The sequence below is a fragment of the Postia placenta genome (genome assembly GCF_002117355.1).
Source record: "Postia placenta MAD-698-R-SB12 unplaced genomic scaffold POSPLAscaffold_3, whole genome shotgun sequence".
NCBI lineage: Eukaryota > Fungi > Basidiomycota > Agaricomycetes > Polyporales > Adustoporiaceae > Rhodonia > Rhodonia placenta.
The window spans coordinates 3026530-3040611 of NW_020169834.1; the positions used below are offsets into that span (position 1 = coordinate 3026530).

Below are 14082 nucleotides of genomic sequence, written 5' to 3' on the forward strand. Positions count from 1 at the left end.
AGCGTACCTCGTCCAGCAGACAACGATGGTCGGAGGCAAGGGAAATATTGCGCGGGAGGGGCGGATATATATTGCCGCTCTAGTGCCATGGGAGGCCGAGGCGGGGGCGACTGAGCGCGAACAGCGGGCATTGAAAGGCCTCCCACGTGGCTACCAATACAGCGCGTTGTCGACCTGGCAAATCTGGGAAGTGCTCTCACCCAGTCCTCCTCGTCCTCTGTTCCTCCCTTCTGCCGTCTTTCGTTCATCCTTCAACTATGGCCGCTGCTACCGTCGAGGAGATTCGCGCCAATGCGTACGTCGGTTTCGACACCATCACGCAGCAGATTGAGCACAAGCTCTTGAAGCGCGGTTTCCAGTTCAATGTCATCGTCGTTGGTGCGTCAACACGATTCGCAAGCTGCAGCGCACCGTACTCACTACAAATTCATGACATGTAGGTCAGACCGGGCTTGGAAAGTCGACTCTTATCAATACCATTTTCGCGTCGCACTTGATTGATTCGAAGGGGCGGAAGGAGGCAGATGAGCCCGTCAGACAGACGACTGAGATTCACCCCGTGTCCCATGGTAAGTCGCATTGCATGCCTCCTCACGCTCGGAGAATGAGCTGACCGTTCTTGAAGTGATCACTGAAAACGGCGTGAGACTCCGCTTGAACATCGTTGACACACCTGGATATGGCGACCAGATCAACAATGAGAACTGGTGGGTAGCGCGAATTAGCAGCATGCCCTTCATGCGGCTGCGGTGAACTCAACGTAGCAATACACAGCTGGGACCCCATTGTCAAGTACATCAAAGACCAGCACAGCGCATACCTCCGCAAGGAGCTCACGGCTATGCGCGACCGCCATATCCAGGACACGCGCATTCACTGCTGCCTGTTCTTCATTAACCCGACTGGTCACTCTCTTCGCCCAATCGACATCATTGTGATGAAGAAGCTCAGTGAGGTTGTCAATGTGGTGCCCGTCATTGCCAAGGCCGACAGCTTGACTTTGGAGGAGAGGGACGCCTTCAAGCAAAAGGCGGGTATTCACAGTCACCTTTGTACTTCACCTTGTATCCAGAGGCTGATCCTGGCCGACTTTGCAGATTCGGGCTGAATTGCAGTACCACAACATCCGCCTCTATCCCTTCGACACGGATGAGAACGACGAGGAGGAAATCGAACTCAATGAGAGCATTCGGGTAAGTCTACGCCTCCTTACCATTCGTGACGCGTACTTAAATCCCCTCCAGAACATGATTCCCTTCGCAGTCGTTGGCTCCGAGCGCAATGTGATCATCGACGGCAAGGCTGTGCGCGGACGCAAGAACCGCTGGGGTGTTGTCAACGTCGAAGACGAGAAGCACTGCGAGTTTGTCTACCTGCGCAACTTCCTCACGCGGTCAGTTGACTTTTCGTGCTACTGGAGTTTGGTCTTCTTACCGCGCTTTTGCCACAGGACACACTTGCAGGACCTCATCGAGACGACCGCACAAATCCACTACGAGGCCTTCCGTTCAAAACAGCTGCTCGCGCTCAAGGAGCAGACGAACCCGCGGAACGCGCAGTAGGTGCGTGTGCCGCTCCTTACTGCGGCCGTCTCTGCGAGCGGTGTGCGAGATACGATACCCCTTTGCCCGACCCGTACCCGTTTTGCTATCGGCGTTTGAACACTCATTTGCGGTTTTGGTTGTTGGATGTACCCCCGTTGATACTTGCTGCCGTTGTGCCCCTACGCTCTTTCCCGTAATAGTATACTCCCTTTTTTGTTTGTGTGCAGGGGCTTCGTCGCCTTCGTCAATGCGAGATCAAGACATGGGACAAGATTTCGCCAGTCAATGAGCCATGGCACTGAAGCTGCCGATCGAGCTGTCAGCTGATCTGCGAGTTGTCAGACTAGGATCCGCAATGCTCTCGGTCATTAGAAAGTGAATTAAGCCGTAATGCCCTGTACGTGCCCCGTCCGCTTCTATTTATATATACCACCATCGAGTTCATCGGATATGAATAACATGCTGGAGACATGCGGTCCGAAGACTGTTGTCCCGTGCCCTATCTCTAGCAAGTTATCATAGTTTGGCCTAATCTCCAATAAGCTTTTTTGGAGTGACAAATAGGTCGAACCCAGCTGAGGTCGAGGAGTACCTAGTGAGGTGCGATTTAGGTACTACTCCAACTTCTATGCTAATGAACCGCAGCTTACTTTATGACAACACGCTGGACGTAGTTTCCATGCATATGTGTAGCACGCGCAACAGAGCGTGCCTTGGGCAGATCCCCTCGTTGTTGGAGCTAGGCATGGCTTAGTGTTATGTAGTATGAAGGACAACACTCCACGGGTTCTCAAGGCTTGTGCCACTTTCTGACCGTCATGTCCTGCATTTCCTCGCCAACGGCGACCGAGTTTGCGACGGTCACCTCCAAGAGCGTCTCGACATCGCTCAGCAACAGTGTTACGTCTCTGAAGCCAAGCGCCACGACATCTTTATCGTGTACGTCGGCGCTGGGTGGGCTTCTACCCATATGCAGCAATGTCGTGAGCGATGTTGGTGAGCGTTGCACTGATGCCTGTTGAGATGATTGTGTTGAAAAGACTCAAACTTAAAGGTGGTGGTCAGAGCACCGCCCAGGTTGCAGTTGAGGTTACCGTGACCTACACTCAGACTGTCCCTACTACGACTCGTTATGCGACAACATGCCAAAGTTCTAGCTCTCACTCCCAAGATTCCGCTTCTTCGACGGCATCCCCTGTACAGAGCAGCTCCTCGGTGGCGGCAGCCTCCTCATCGCCAAATCCTTCCTCCGGAACTGGGTCTACATCTTCACCATCTGCCAGCTCTGTCGCCGAAACTAGCGGTGGGTCATCCTCCAGCGCTCCTGCAGCAAGCACTGCGCAGTCGCAGGTCACCACCTTCACCACTGTCCTTACCAGCACGTTCTACGCAACCTCATCCATTACATTACCCGGCGGGTCGGTCGTCGCAACGCAGCTGGCGGAGACCGAGAGGAGCACGGTTGTTTCCACGGCTTTTGCAGCAGCGAACACGAGTACCGGCAGCGGCCGGGCCAGCAACGCAAGCAGCGGCAGCGGGTCGAACTCAAGCACGCCCGCCATCGTGGGCGCAATTGTGGGCGGGATCGCCGCGTTGTTTATCCTAGCTTTCTTATTCTCCTGCTTCTGGTGAGGAGCCCCAGATTATATACCTGCGGTTTGTGTCTCACAACCTCTCTTGTAGGCGAAAGAAGAGACGTGCCCAGGAGGATGACGAGGATATCAGTTTCCCACAGCTCCTACGTAAACAGCCACTCCGCGAGAAGACTCCTCTCGACATCGACAACGAGGCGCACCCGTTCACTGCCGGCTTTCCAGGAAGCCAAACTCCGAGGCCAGGGGGGAGTTCTCGCAGTCCGGAGACATCTTCAGGATCCCTGTTCCACCATCACCTGGACGCACGCGGAGATGCCTCTGCGCCTATGCTACGCACGCCGATACCTTCGCCTATGTTGCCACTGCACGACTTGCACGGCGGGTCGGCCCACTCATACGCGGGGTCACAGGTGAGAGCAGACGCAGCGCGTCCACCGCCAGGAGCTGCTGCAGCATCGTCGCCACACGATCCACGAGACATACGGCGCGCGGTCTTGCATGTGACAAACCGCCTTTCTGACGGCTCGCCCCCGCCGCCGGTTCCGTCCAAGGGCTTCCTCCATCACACACACGCAAAGAGGCCTGTGGTCGCGGCGTATCCTGTCTGGCTGCCGCCTGGCGCGATGCCCTCTGCCGGACCTTCTACGATGCGCATGCCCGAGCCACCTACCGAGCCGAACAGGCCATTTGTGCCTCGAGACCTTGGAGCAGCGCGTCCCGGTCCGTCATCTGTGCCTATGAGCAAGGCCGACGAGGCTGCAGCGGACAACGTACATTCCGCGGACCCGCCTCCGCCTGCCTACTCAGAGTAGACTGTTTTCAGTTCCAGGACATCGACATGCGATATGTGGCCTATCTACCATTCTCCAGGTCTTAGTAATTTATTTCGGAAAATGACAAACAGTGCAGCTGCTGCGACTGGATCTCGCTGCCTACCTAGATGTATATCATGATGCGTCACGCAGGACCACGAGCTAATTCCCAAGCTGCTGTGCACCACATGTCTCCCTATTTTGTTATTCATTTCATGACGCTGAATACTATATGCCTGCGGAGGTGCTTATCCGAGCCCCACGAACTCGGTCTTCGATCGTATTATCATAGCTCGATGAACATATTTGACGACAAAATACGGTACGTTGTTGTTCTACCTTTGAATGGGATCTGACAGTGGGCATCGACAGCAACTTCATAGTCCTGGCGCGTGCATTGAGGGATCCTACTGTGGTACACAAGGATCGAGATTTGATCTGAAACCGGTGGCGAGATACTGACTGCCGGAAAAGGCAAGTGAGCTTGATTCTCACCAACTGCCTCCATCGCGACCAGCCTCACGCTGGGCGCCCTGCTTTCGACTTTCATCTTCCCTCCCCCTTTTACCCATGCAGCAAGCTCTGTGCAGTGGTGCTTGAGCCTAACTGCGCTTTTGCTGGAATAATGCGTCGTCGGTCGCATCAGTCACCCGCCGCGCGGGATCTAAATCATTTCCAGCTCGTCGCTGCCAAAAGGGACGACCCAGACGTGACTGAATCTGTCTTCACGAGCACGGAGACCAAGGTCGACCATGGCAGCACTATAGTGTCAGACCAGCTTGTCACAACGAAGGTGACTATCTCGGATTCAAAGTCCACAGACTCTTCAACTTCGACTTCGACTTCGGCAAAGAGCTCGAGCACTTCGGACCACTCGACGACGACGACTACTTCTTCATCAAGTCAATCTACCTCATCCACGAAGTCCTCATCCTCGGATAGTACATCTACCTCCGCTCACTCGACGTCGTCCGGTTCATCGTCCACTACCTCAGCTACTTCCACTGGCACTGCGTTTTCATCTACGCACCTGACTTCGACGTCTGCGTCCTCGAGTGCTAGTGCACCCAACGCATCATCTTCGTCGTCGTCCACCCTCGCAGGAGCCTCTGCCAAGCCAAAGGTCCTCTCAACCGGCGCGATTATCGGCATTGCTGCCGGAGGCGGCGCCCTTGTGCTCCTGCTTCTGATCTTTATCATACGAAAGCGCTGTCTTCGTCGCAAGGAGCGGCGGCTTGACCAATGGCTTGAGCCCGCGCTCCCTAGTACGTCTCCGTCCGCTGTCACTCTCGAGAAGGCCGTGCCTCCTTCAGAGTCCATGTCTCCGCCGACCATTAGCCGGGCCCCGAGCAGCGTGTATCCAGCTTCTGTGCGCAGAGACATGGTGTCGCCTCCGGCACCGATGCCCGCGCGCCAGTATATACCCCCGTCGCAGGCCCTCGGTCCGCGTCCGAGTCAAAGGATGCAGCCACAGATGTACAACCCCTCCCCTCCTCCAATGGCCTATGCACAGCCCCCCGTCCCGTATCAGAGAACGCCGCCACCAATGACCTACAACTCCTACACACCACCTCCCGTTGCACCTGCACCCGTTCCTGCGCCTGGTGCGTATCCCGAGGCTTTGCGGCCTGCACACAGGCAAACAACTTCCTCCGAGGGAAGCGTGTCGTTCGCACTTGTCCGCGCAGCGTTCGTACCGAGCCTAGCAGACGAGCTCGCGGTCAACGCCGGTGAGATGGTTCGTGTACTGGCAGAGTACGACGACGGGTGGGCACTGTGTGCCAACCTGCGCGGCGAACAGGGTGTTGTTCCTCAGGAATGTTTGCAGCGCCGACGGCCGGCTGATCAACGGCGCGATGATCAGCTTGCTTTTATGAGTCCCAACACGGGCGCGCAGAACAATAGCAATAACCAGGCTGGTGGCAATCAGTATGCACCACAAATGCAGGGCGCGGGATACCGATAATTGTGGGTAGCATTCTTCGTCGTGCGCACAGTCGCTCATCATATGGCTTTGCTCAATCAGAACATATGTGCTGGACTCCCGCTCCTTCCCTGTGTCTGTGTTCATCAGCAGGAGCCTCTTCGGGACATTTCGACTGTAACTTATGCTAGATCATGCAACGTGCCCCATGTTGTATCTTAGCCTTCTTTTCACATCCGTGCAGCTAGCAGAAGGCCTCAACTGCAGCTTGCTTGACCTTGCGATATCCACGTTGACCCGAACCTTTTTGTTGTCCGGTGTTACCCTTAGTGCGGCGGTAATTCTTGCGTTGGTTCTGATGATGTATATATAGTACTTTAGCAACTTTGTCGATGTTGATGTGACGGAAGGGTACGGAACAGAACAAGTCATACTAAATAAAGGTTATGTACACTAGGTCATGACTGTTGCCTGAGAGCTGAAGTTCTCCATTGACGTGCGACCGGGAGAGGGATTCTGGAGCCGCCTATCACGCGTCGGCAAACCTCACCAAGCGTCTCTTCTTTAGGGGTGAGTCTTCTCGCACTTCTATCGCCAACGCATCATTTGGCTCCTTATCCTCATTCTGATTCTGCTTGAGCTGAAAAAGAGGAAGGCTGAACTCGAGACGCGTCGCTGCGTTCTCTTGCAGGAATGTTGGATTCTGCGCGCAGCGAACACAAAACCGATCAGACTTTTCGCCGCATGTATGCACATGGAACGACTCACCGCGATGAAGTCGCGGATGCTTCGATCGTCTGTGAGCCGCGTCTGTTTGATACTTTTGCCCTTGCTCTTTAGTGCCTCGCGGCGAGACACAACCATCTCTTCCCAGGTTGAGCGGATCGCGAGTGTTTGCACTGGATGACGTGGTCAGTGGGCATTTGACGAAGTAGCGATGGGGTCTACCTGTGACAGGGCGCGTCTGGCCGATACGATGCACACGCTGGCCGAGTCAATGACGGTCAACGTTGACTAAGTGAGGGCAGGAGAGTGGTAACAATCATACTGACCTTAATCGCTTGGATCTCGACGTCTGCTTGCCAAACTGGCTCACAGAAGATGACTCGTGAAGCCGAGACGAGGTTCCTAGTGTCGAGTCGGATCAAGTCAGCGGTCTGCGAGCTGCAAATCAAGGCAAAGACATACAAGCCACGCGCTCCGTGCTTCAACTCCATCAGGAAGACGCGGTATAAGTCAGACGTCTCGAACGTCGTCACGAGCTGCTCGCGCAATTTCGGTTTAACCGCGGTGGTGTATTGGATGAATTTGACTTGAACGAGCTCAAGGCCTTCGGCGACGAACCCTAGCGTGAGAGGAGAACTCGAGAAGATGAGGAACTTTTCGGTAGGCGAGTGTTGCAGAACCTACGACAATGCCATGAGATAAACGGTGAGTGTCGGGAGACCACGCCTGCATGTAATGCTCACCTCATTAAGGATGAAGTCCAGCTTCGAAGACGTCGAATTCCCCATACGGATCCCAGCTAGCGGTGACTGCGAAAGGAGCCACGAGGGTGTCACTGGCTGTGGATGTACTTCAGCGAACGGCTCCTGCTCCTCGTCCTGGAAATGCGCCAGCAGTCGCTTCTGCGCGGCAACGAACTCTCGCTGCACCTCTTCGCGCTTTTCGGGCGCCACGATCTGTCTCGCGACCTCGCGTTCCTTGCGAAATGTGTTAGACTGCCCTCTTGCGTCTCGTCGTGTTCGTTCCCGTTCATAGCGCCGCAGTTCCGCTTCCCTTTCAAAGTCGAGTCCAGCAGCAGTAATTTGAGAGATGCTCGCGAGTGGGTGTTGCATCACGAATGAACGCAGTTTGATCAGGCGCTCGCTGGTCAAGACATGGACGCAACCATGCGACACTCTGATAGGCAGTGGGGACCAGGCCTCGTAGACACCAGATGACACATCGTGAATACGATGAAAGACAAAAGCATTGCTCTGCATTGCTCTCCACAGTAGGTCATTCCCAGCGGATTTCCTGTAGCAATATGAGCCTCACGAGGAGATAGAGCAATCAAGGACATACACATGTGCAATGGCTTGTTCCAGGAGCAATAGATCCTGTGGGGAAACATTCCTGCGGCGGGCATTTTGCAGGAACTCGTTCGAGCTTTTCACCATTTCGTCGACATTGTAGCGCTTCTCGTCATCCACATGCCAGAACATGACCCTAAGCTGGATTAGCGAGCAAGTGATTATATTAAGGCGATGTAGACCCACTGCGACATATTGAGCACGAGTCGCTGCAGAGCGGCCGCGTTCTGTACTATCACATCAGTTTCGGCAGCCGGGAAGCCATGTACTGCAACCTACGCTGGGGTGGAACAGATAATCCTACATAAGGGTCAGTGGTCACCCTTGCCTCGCTGAAGAGATGATGTGAGCTTACCTGATCAGTACGCTCAGAATCCACCGCGTTGATGACAATACTCGCTTGCAACGCGTTGTACGACTTGACTGCATATTGGTCGAGATCCAGCAGGATGGTCTCCTGATGCATCAACGGTAACAACACGTCCTCCTCGACGTCAGCAATCCTGTCAAGGAAGTGCTTCGTCAGTTTGAGTGGCGTCCCATCACGGGGAAAGCGTACCGATGGCGGATCATCACAGAACTCATCACCTGCTCGAGTACCTCGATCGCACCCGGTCGAGGTCTTGGATCCCCCATCAATGGTTGTATAACGGCCTCGTCGAATGCCGTCTTGGTACCCGTAGCGAACTGCGGCACCTCAAGGAAGTGAATAATCATATTGGACAGCTTGCGGAGATCTTCGCGGTCATCGGGCGTCCACTTTCGCGCGACAGCGTTGAGCTCAATGGCCTCAGCGCTGCCGATGTAGTCGCTTGCGGGCGACCCTTCTGTTCGAGGTGGCCCGGGATATTGAACCTCGCTACTAGTGCCAAATTGCAAGCCAAGGAGGTTCGCTGTATCGAGTGTCAGCATAGGTCACCCCAGGTCTTGAGGAAACTCTAACTCAACTCGTTGGTGTACCAGTTATAATCCATTTCCGCTCAACACTCAGCATCTTCGCGAATGGTGTGAGATTCGTGACGATCGAAGCGGAGATATGGCCCTCGTCAATGACGAGCCGTTTCCATCGGACTTGTAGCAAGGGTGTCACGTTGGTGCTTCCTGTCTTACAAGTACATGCGGGGACACGGGTTCCTGGGTAGCAGGGGCAGGAACATAGCCTCCATGAATACAGCTCAGAGACTTTGTTCTTTGTTGCTTCTCTAGAGAAGCCTATTAAGCATTCTGTAAGCCGTATTCAATTGACAGATTAGTCACAGTACGTACGGTCGTATGCCATCAGGATAATCTAACATAACATGAGCTAGATAGCTTGATTCAAGATACCGATGAATGGCCTACATCGTAGTCACTGGCCAAGTCCACCGCTCTTGGAAATACGGTGTCGGTTTTGATCTCCAGCACGCGCAATGTATCATAGCAGTGTTTCATGATCTCATTTCTCCACTGCTGAAATAGATTAACTGGTACAACGACAATTGTCGCGCTGCTGAGATACATTTTTCTTGGTCCGGGGTCGGTGTAGTTGCGCCTAGTGTGGACAAGTTCGGGCATTGCTAGATCGTATTGATGGTAGAATGGTGTACACAGTCGGAGAGGCTCCCAGAGGTTCCTTTGCTCAAGATCCTCCTGGTACATATGAAGATCGAGCTTTTCTGGGTATGCACGGCAGTGATGGAGTAAGATCTCTACAAGCGAGGGGACACGCAGAGTTTCTCGCCTCTCAGACATTGACTTGCGCTGTCGAGATAAGGATCCGTGGCTAAGTCGTTCACGTGCAGTATTGCATTCAGCAGTTGAGAAGTGCCGGAAAGAGAGTGGTGTCATGATAGGGTGTAAGTCGAAGATGGATTCCTCGGGTTGTGGGAGCTGGTCAAGTGTTGCAAGGATAAGAGAAAGCATCATTACAGTCTTCCCCGTACCTAGCTCTTCGCAGAGGATACCTCCACGGCTTTGGATAACCTGGGGACACTCCCGCCGTAATTCCATTGTTGACGGCTGGAGGTAGAAGGCTGTGCCATCCACCCCTTTTATGGAAATGTAGAGTGGATCATTGACGCTCGTTGGGGATAGTTCTCTCGCAAGCATCGCTGAGACAGATTCTTGTTGATAGTTATAAAGAGAGCTGCGCATTCCTTGGATGTGGTAAATAGTGTACCCCTCTGAGCATTTTGGAGACGGGAGGTCACTGTAGATTTCTGACATTGTCCGATTGTCCTACTTAACGATTGAAATTGTGATCAAGCTGAAATGGAGGAATGCGACGTACAAAGTCTACATTGAGAAGATACCGTGTTGCCGTACAATCCGGGGAAGAGGCACCTTGCCAAATATGTGTGTCTTGTCTTATTTGCGGCAACAGGACTCGTAAATACTGCCCAGCTTTCACGCGCACAGATGCGTCTCGTGCAAGCAGGCTGCCTAGGTCGGTGGAAACGTCCCATGGAAAGAGGTATATCCTGACTGTTAAGGAGTATCCCGGTTCTGATGCTTGACATGTAGCAGCGAGGAATCGTTGCCGTATGAGGAAGTCGAGGAGCCGCACGAGAGGTTCGTCTTCCGGATCCACCACCGACTGCACGCCATTGAGTCTAGGAAACTGGTGCCAATTATCATGAGAATGGTTGTGGGAACAAGTAATATTTGTCGAGTGTAATCTAATAAATAGAATCCCAGCGGGCAGGGAGTTGCAACGTTGTTCAAGAGAGTTAGACGAAGGATCAAGTAAAGTTGGTCCATCCAACAGGCAAGTTGTACAGCAGAGCGAACAAGACGCAGCCGCCATTCTTCATTGAAGAATGGAACTGGCTGATAGAGAGAATGTGACGCTCGCGAGTATGTTTGTTGAAGACTGGTTCCTGGGCGTACGAGAGAGGTGCGAAGAAGGATGATTATGATTGCCTTGCCCGATCAAATTGAGATCGGAAACAGCCGATGCAACGCGCTAAATCATACGGGACTTGGTGGCGACACTCTCCCGTTTCTCTCTTCATTGCCATCACCCGTCTCTTCTAACAACTTAACAGTCCAAGCTTTATACTCCGAGACGAACATGTTCAAAGCTGCGGGAAATACTCAGTTTGGAGAGGGGTACTACCTGAATCGCTCCGTGGAACAGAAACGGCAAGCCTGCGGTTCTGGGACCGATGAGGATAGAGAAGGTTGTAGACACTTGGAGCGTTCGTTCATATGGGTGCTCATACGCGATATTCAGAAATGGTACTTGCCCTTCTGGCCTCTCTGCCGAGGTCACGTCTCGCCGCTGTGCAGCGAAGGATCGCCCCTCTACTGCAGTTCGATGTTCTCGGGGTACGTCGCTCTCTTCGGAAACGCGAACAGTTGCTGTAATCTTGCTGCATAGCTATTACCGGATGAAATGGCGCTTCAGGTACTCTCATACCTGCCCTTCGAGGCTCTGCTCACATGCGCCTTGGTGAGCCGAAGGTGGCGGATGCTCGCCGATGACCAATCGCTCTGGCGAGTGCTATGTACAGAACAGCGGTGGGAATGGCGGAACCCGCCTGTACCTCGTGATCGAGGCTATGTCTCTGACCTAGATGATGCTGAGGATTCCGACGACGAAGGCATGGGCGATGAAGAGGATTCCGAGTTAGCAGTGCAAGACATGCTTTTGGATGACTCGGGATTCTCGTCCATGCTGGTCGATCCAGCTTCAGCTTCACTCACGTCCACCCGAGGGCCTGAAGTTGTGATCCCTAGGCGCAGAGACAGAGAGAGTACCCGCCGTAACTCCGCCTCTGCCTCTCTACTGCCGCAACGATCTACCTCCCCATCCGGACCGGACTACAAACTGCTTCATCAGACGCATACAAAGATCCACAATCGTATACTCTCCGGGTCGTATAGGCTTTACAATCTGCAGACCTCTAACGCATTGAACTCACATACCAACGCGATCTACTGCTTGCAACTATACACCTATCCGGAGACCGGTGTCCAGGTCTTATTCACGGGCTCGAAGGATCGCTCGATTAGAGAATGGGACCTTGTTACGGGAGCCGTGACCCGCGTCATTGCTGATGCACATGAGAGCAGTGTGCTCAGTATATGCGTCCACGACGGCATCCTCGTTAGCGGAGGCAGTGATTGGCAAGTCACAGCATGGGATCTCAAGAGTAACACGCGCATCAAATCGATCCGTGATCATCGTGACAGCGTATTGTGTGTACGATACGATGGCAGAAGGCTAGCCTCATGCTCGAAAGGTGATTGTTAGATGGTTTACATGAATGACGGTCTGAATACTAATGGACTTGTAGATAGGACTGTCAGAACGTATCTGATGCCAGATTTTACTCCTCATCATGTTTTGTACTGTCATCGCGCGGCTGTAAATGCCGTCGCTATGTCAGCGACTCACATTGTATCTGCTTCAGGCGACCGATCCATTCGGCTGTGGGACGCAGAGACCGGCACTCTCTTGCGCACATTTGAGAATCATCATGGCCGAGGGTACGTCTCTCGTCGCGTTCACGTACGCTCATTCTTCTGATATACCATCATCCTTAGTATCGCAGCGATTGACTTCCGACCACCAGTGATCCTATCTGGCTCATCAGATAAACACCTTAGGCTGCTCGACATCACCACGTCCAAAGGGTGGTCCACCGCGCCAGACTTTATACGTACTCTCGACACTGCCAACGAGACCGTCTGTGAGACGTGCGGGAATACCACACGGGTTGCCACTGCAGCTGAGAACGTGCGCTCACCGGGCTGGCCCCGCGCACACGAAGACTTGGTGCGGAGCGTCGCACTCAGCGCAGAGTTCGTCGTAAGTGGGAGTTACGACTATACCGTGAAGGTGAGGTCCATCGGTCCTGCCAATGCGATGTGCTATGCTTGACGGCCATTACACCGGTTCGCAGGTATGGAACCGGAAGACAGGCGCGCTTGTCGCAGATCTCGCGGGAGGGCATAATGGCAGAATATTCTGCGTGGGATTCGATCGTGCCAAGGTGAGTCCGGGGCTGTTCCCTATACACCTTCGTGCTCTTACAGCACAACATACCATGGCTTGCTGAAACTCCGTTGCTCTGCTAGGTTGTATCATGCGGGGAGGACCAGGTGAGTATCGTGCATTGCTCGTTTATATCTGTCGGTTGATAATAGATACCAGCGGATCTGCATTTGGGACTTCTCGCACGGAATGGACACTTCTTTCGTCAAACTGTAAACATGTACATATTATTGCAACCTGAATGCTGCGCTGGGAATGAGTGTCGTTCGCGATTCTAGACGGCGTTATACAAGACTCCTATGAGCACACTCGCTCGACCAGATCTTCAGAACGGGCAATCGCGGACGTGAATCTTACTACATCGTGAATACGCAATTTCGAGGGGTCGAGTAGCCTTTATGAGACGCCACCTCGGCCCGAACAATCCACGTCTTGGTATGTCATGTAGTCTTTCATCGGTTACTGGTGGGATGTTATATGCATTATCAACCGTGGAGGCGAGAGCGGCGAGTGGCAGTTTGTCTCACTGATAGGAATAATTCCAGGAGCAATGACCTCGTGCATCAGAGTGTATTGCAACAGCACTCAGAATTTGTCTAAGAGCCTCACGCCGTCCATCCAGGACCTATTCCTATATAGTGCCGAGCGTGCTCGTGGCGACGAATCCCACAACGTACGTCTCCTTCTGCGTGTTCACACGACCGCCATCTCACCGTCACGGCATCCCTCAGATAATTACGATTGCCATGAAGCATCGGAGCCTCAACTTATGAAAAGCTGTCGACTTGTCGGCCAACTGTGCAGGGGGATGACTGACACCTTCGTAGAGAACCTCCAGAGCTCGACCATCACGCCCGCCTGAGCTGAATTGTCGGCTCACTGTACCGGGGCTTTTTGTGGCCGAGCGGTACTTCGGCAAAAAAGGTGCGGATGTCAAGCGCACCCGCAATGTCAAACTTGCGCCGAAGAAGGCGCAGACAGACAGAAAAACTGTCGAGCGTCCACCTTCAATCTTAAGCTTTGATCCAGGAGTCGACAGTCAGTGGTGGCGTTTGATATGCCTAGTACGTATCCTTCAGGCCACAGCTGTCTCTGTGTGGCCAGGTATGGTACGCTTTATCTTAGGTTATATTATACACTACCAGTATAGT

The 14082-nt window shown here is 53.4% G+C and overlaps 5 protein-coding genes across 5 annotated transcripts; 3 read left to right on the forward strand and 2 right to left on the reverse strand.

The window, feature by feature from the left end:
• The first annotated feature begins 160 nt into the window (after window positions 1–160).
• On the forward strand, window positions 161–1768 carry POSPLADRAFT_1065316 (hypothetical protein). Its single transcript, XM_024481932.1, has 7 exons — window positions 161–378; window positions 441–569; window positions 626–707; window positions 775–1030; window positions 1098–1193; window positions 1245–1393; window positions 1451–1768. The coding sequence occupies exons 1-7, from the start codon at window positions 258–260 to the stop codon at window positions 1560–1562; spliced, it is 945 nt and encodes a 314-aa protein (XP_024342414.1). The 5' UTR covers window positions 161–257; the 3' UTR covers window positions 1563–1768.
• A 422-nt stretch (window positions 1769–2190) lies between these two features.
• Window positions 2191–3106, reverse strand: POSPLADRAFT_1044947 (hypothetical protein; the record flags this gene model as incomplete). Its single annotated transcript, XM_024478640.1, has 4 exons — window positions 2191–2283; window positions 2359–2506; window positions 2709–2929; window positions 2951–3106. 4 exons carry the CDS (start codon window positions 3104–3106, stop codon window positions 2191–2193), a joined length of 618 nt encoding a protein of 205 aa, XP_024342415.1.
• A 1351-nt stretch (window positions 3107–4457) lies between these two features.
• Window positions 4458–6282, forward strand: POSPLADRAFT_1039167 (hypothetical protein). Its single transcript, XM_024477499.1, has 2 exons — window positions 4458–5919; window positions 5978–6282. The coding sequence occupies exon 1, from the start codon at window positions 4577–4579 to the stop codon at window positions 5915–5917; it is 1341 nt and encodes a 446-aa protein (XP_024342416.1). The 5' UTR covers window positions 4458–4576; the 3' UTR covers window positions 5918–5919; window positions 5978–6282.
• A 122-nt stretch (window positions 6283–6404) lies between these two features.
• On the reverse strand, window positions 6405–10448 carry POSPLADRAFT_1044969 (hypothetical protein; the record flags this gene model as incomplete). The annotated part of the gene is made up of 13 exons (XM_024478646.1): window positions 6405–6578; window positions 6644–6774; window positions 6824–6839; window positions 6928–7281; window positions 7345–7894; window positions 7943–8091; window positions 8230–8250; window positions 8306–8453; window positions 8510–8843; window positions 8899–9055; window positions 9292–10167; window positions 10220–10224; window positions 10388–10448. 13 exons carry the CDS (start codon window positions 10446–10448, stop codon window positions 6405–6407), a joined length of 2976 nt encoding a protein of 991 aa, XP_024342417.1.
• Window positions 10449–11166: 718 nt separating this feature from the next.
• On the forward strand, window positions 11167–13147 carry POSPLADRAFT_1135239 (hypothetical protein; the record flags this gene model as incomplete). Its single annotated transcript, XM_024484562.1, has 7 exons — window positions 11167–11259; window positions 11312–12176; window positions 12231–12423; window positions 12481–12775; window positions 12840–12929; window positions 13015–13038; window positions 13091–13147. The coding sequence occupies 7 exons, from the start codon at window positions 11167–11169 to the stop codon at window positions 13145–13147; spliced, it is 1617 nt and encodes a 538-aa protein (XP_024342418.1).
• Between the last annotated feature and the right edge of the window lie 935 nt (window positions 13148–14082).

Bases quoted from the DNA above. Each gene is read 5' to 3' on its own strand.
- POSPLADRAFT_1065316 (XM_024481932.1), top strand. From the start codon at position 258: ATGGCCGCTGCTACCGTCGAGGAGATTCGCGCCAATGCGTACGTCGGT. The intron at 570-625 runs GTAAGTCGCATT...CCGTTCTTGAAG, and splicing joins GATTCACCCCGTGTCCCATG to TGATCACTGAAAACGGCGTG. The intron at 708-774 runs GTGGGTAGCGCG...AGCAATACACAG, and splicing joins CAGATCAACAATGAGAACTG to CTGGGACCCCATTGTCAAGT.
- POSPLADRAFT_1039167 (XM_024477499.1), top strand. From the start codon at position 4,577: ATGCGTCGTCGGTCGCATCAGTCACCCGCCGCGCGGGATCTAAATCAT.